General features: G+C 44.8%; 1 protein-coding gene across 1 annotated transcript in view; it reads left to right on the top strand.

The window, feature by feature from the left end:
- Positions 1 to 902: 902 nt before the first annotated feature.
- LOC102816050 (chromosome unknown open reading frame, human C14orf159) overlaps positions 903 to 3,264 on the top strand; it is an 81,330-nt gene continuing 78,968 nt past the window's right edge. Inside the window, exon 1 of the mRNA XM_006839634.1 lies at positions 903 to 1,005. Within this exon, the coding sequence (XP_006839697.1) occupies positions 903 to 1,005 (103 nt within the window). The remainder of the gene's footprint in view (positions 1,006 to 3,264) is intronic.

Genomic DNA, 3,264 nt, shown 5'->3' with positions numbered 1-3,264 from the left:
CACTTGCTATGTGTACAGCATGTGTTAAGTGCTCTGGAGCCTGTGTGAGAAGCCAAAGAAATGTTTCTCCCTCAAGGGCCTCAGGTCACTCAAGGAGAGAGGAAGTTCTGAGTGAGGTAGACTTCCAGGCCAATGAGAACTCCAGGCCAAAATCTCTGGGTGAAAGGGGACCCAAGCCTATTGGCCTCTTCAAAGGGGCAGTAGATACTGAAGTGGGCTCTGAATGGCCTGTCCAATCTCTAGCTGGGAAGGAAGGAAGGACATTCCAGGTCAAGAGAAGGGCATGAGCAAAAGTAAAGAATTTCTTGTTAGAAACTAAGATGTAACTGGGAAAACTGCTCAAGAAACACTCCCAGTGCCAGATAAACCAATAAGCAAGGTAGGCACAGCTTACTTACTAATCTGTAGTGAACAAGTTCACATTTTTTCACTCTACATCAAAGATTCTGCTTGTACATCTGACTAGTAGCTGTCTTTCTCTCAAACCCACAGGAATTACTGAAAAATAAAAACCTCTTTTCAAATTTACAATCCCAGATGAAGATGAAGTATCAAGTAAGCACAGGCTTAGTCATGCTTTGTTGCTAATCTGTAGTGAATCGTGCCACATGTTTTTCACCAGATTAGTGAATTTTCACTAATTTTTCACCAGATTAGTGAAACCATGTGACCACCACAGATTAGTAAGTAAACACAAGTAAGCTGTGTTTACCTTGCTTATTGGGGAGTCTGCCCCTGACCCCCCATCCATGCTCAGAGCATGGCCAGAACTGCCCGGAGGTTAGCATCCTACACAGAACTGGACTATCCCACACAGAAACTGCACCTTCGGCATTTCTCATTTGTCTCCTTCCCTTTTCTTCCCTCACCCAAAGGCTCTGCAGCTCATTTAAAGGTGTATCATGACCTTCCTGTCCCACCTGAGAGCCTGCTTTCCCTCTGTCATACGGAGCTTCATTCTACAAAGGAATTCAGCCATCAGAAACATGTCCGGTATGGCTACAGGTAAGTGACTCCAAAGAATTCCCTCCAGAGTGTCAGTTACTGGGGGGACGGGGGGTGGGGGGAAGCAATATATGGGTAGAAAGCATGAAAATGGTAACACAGTGGGAAGAACTGCCAGTATCACGGACAGTATCTGTGAAGAACATGGTGAACAGGCGTAGGTGCCTTGTTATGTGTATTTCCACCAAAAACAAATGTAAAAGAAAGAATTCCCTGTAAAGACCAACTACAAAGGGCCAAGAATTGTCAAGGCTTCTAGCAGAATGATTAAGTGCTGGTTACGACATAACTTCCCAGAAGAAACAGCACCTTGGGCTAGACTCAAAGCATGAGAATCTCATCAGACCCACCTAACACCTGCTGGTTCAACTCAATCACCTCAGCTTCATAGGAGAACTGCCAATGTTGGGTTTAAGCCATTATTAATTGGGTTTTCTGCTACCTATAGCTAAAAGCATTCTTATTTATTACCTGTCCTTGGTATTCTGCAGAGCTCACAGCTACCATTCTTTGGACTAGAACTTTTTTCAATGTCCTCATAAGCTCCATGTCTGAAATGAGCTCATGTCTGAGGTCAAGCTTATGTTTCAAGCCTCAGATGATCAAAGGGTTTCTTTTTCCCTCCCAGGAAAACTATCCCCAGAATATACTGCACTTTAAGATATTTTGATTCAAGCCACGTTTCTGAGCAACTTTTTTTTCTTGATGGCACCTTATTGTCCTATTTACTCCCAAGAGGAACCCCCAAGGCTTTAAAAAGTCCTTCAAGAGAAAACAGAAAAATATGTCACTGACCCAAGACACAGCAAAATCTCGCAATGAAAAAAAATTTTTTTTTCCTGATTATTGTGGAAATGTCAAAGGGGAAAACACAGAACTGTTTAAAATACTGTTATTAAGTGCCATCGAGTGGTTTCTGACTCATAACGAGCCTGTGTAGGGTTTCCAAGGCTGTGCAGTGTTGCGGGAGCAGAAAGTCTCTCATCTTTCTCCCACAGAGCATTTGGTGGGTTTGAACCACCAACCTTGGAGTTAGTAATCCAGTCCAGTACTTATTCTACAGAACCACCATGCTCCCTGTTTAAAAAAACAGGCAAGACAATTTTCACTTAGTTTATTGATGTGTCGGACCTCCAGTGAGCAGAGTTATCTTAGAAGTCTGGATGGCCAGACTTGGTCTCTCATACTTCAGGCATGTTATCAGGAGGAACCCAGTTTCTGGAGAAGGACATCATGCTTGGTAACATGGAGGGTCCGTGAAACAGAGGACCCCCAACGAGAGGGATTGGTACAGTGGCAGCAACAGTGGGCTCAAACATAACAACGATTGTGAGATTGGCCCAGGACCAGGCAGTGTTTCGTTCTATTATGCGTAAGGTCGCTGTAATCGGTACCGACTCGATGGCACCTAACCACAACAACAATGACAGAGCTATCTATGCTGCATAGGAAAGCACCCCAGAACTTAGTGGTTGCAGCCTACAATTCTCAGAATCCTGCCTGGGAGGCTGGAGTTTTCTGGGTGGTTTTCCTGCCCCAGATGATGTCTTTGGGGGTTAGAACAACCATGGTGGCTTCGTCACTCACATGTCTGGAGTATCCAATGGGATAGCTGGAATTGCTGCGACTGACCCACCACTTCTCTTTTCATGCATGACTCACAGGAACCAAGAGGGTAGTTGTCTATTATCAGCAGCAAACAGTAGATTAACCCCAGGTTGACCATCCGTTTGTCTCCACTAGCTTTCTGACTATCCGTAAGCCAACATTTTATGTGTTTGTGCCAACTAACTTCTCACAGAACCATCTCAGACATCTGCCACAGTTTACCATGGACTCTGGAATCAAACCAATGTGGATTCAAACTCTAGTTCTGCTGGTCCCTGTCTGCGTGGCTTTCATTTTCTTAACCTCGATTTCCTTGGCTAAACCATAGGGATAATAATAGGACCCACTTTATGTCACTGTTATAAAGACTATTGTTGTTATTAAGTACTGTGGAGTCGGTTCCGACTCATAGCGACCCTGCACAGACTTGTTGTTGTTGTCAGGTGCCATCGGGTCGGAACCGACTCATAGCGACCCCATGCACAGCAGAACGAAACAATGTCTTATCCTGGGCCAACCTCACTACCGCTGCCACACTTGATGCCATCAATGATGTCACCTGACTGATCCATCTCGTTGAAGGTCTTCCTCCATCAATGATGTCACCTGGCTGATCCATCTCGTTGGGGGTCTTCCTCTTTTTCTCTGACC

The sequence above is a fragment of the Chrysochloris asiatica genome, unplaced genomic scaffold, assembly GCF_000296735.1.
Source record: "Chrysochloris asiatica unplaced genomic scaffold, ChrAsi1.0 scaffold00025, whole genome shotgun sequence".
In the NCBI taxonomy this organism is placed as follows: domain Eukaryota; kingdom Metazoa; phylum Chordata; class Mammalia; order Afrosoricida; family Chrysochloridae; genus Chrysochloris; species Chrysochloris asiatica.
Note: the sequence above shows the minus strand (reverse complement) of the source record. Positions and strands in the feature narration are given on the sequence as shown.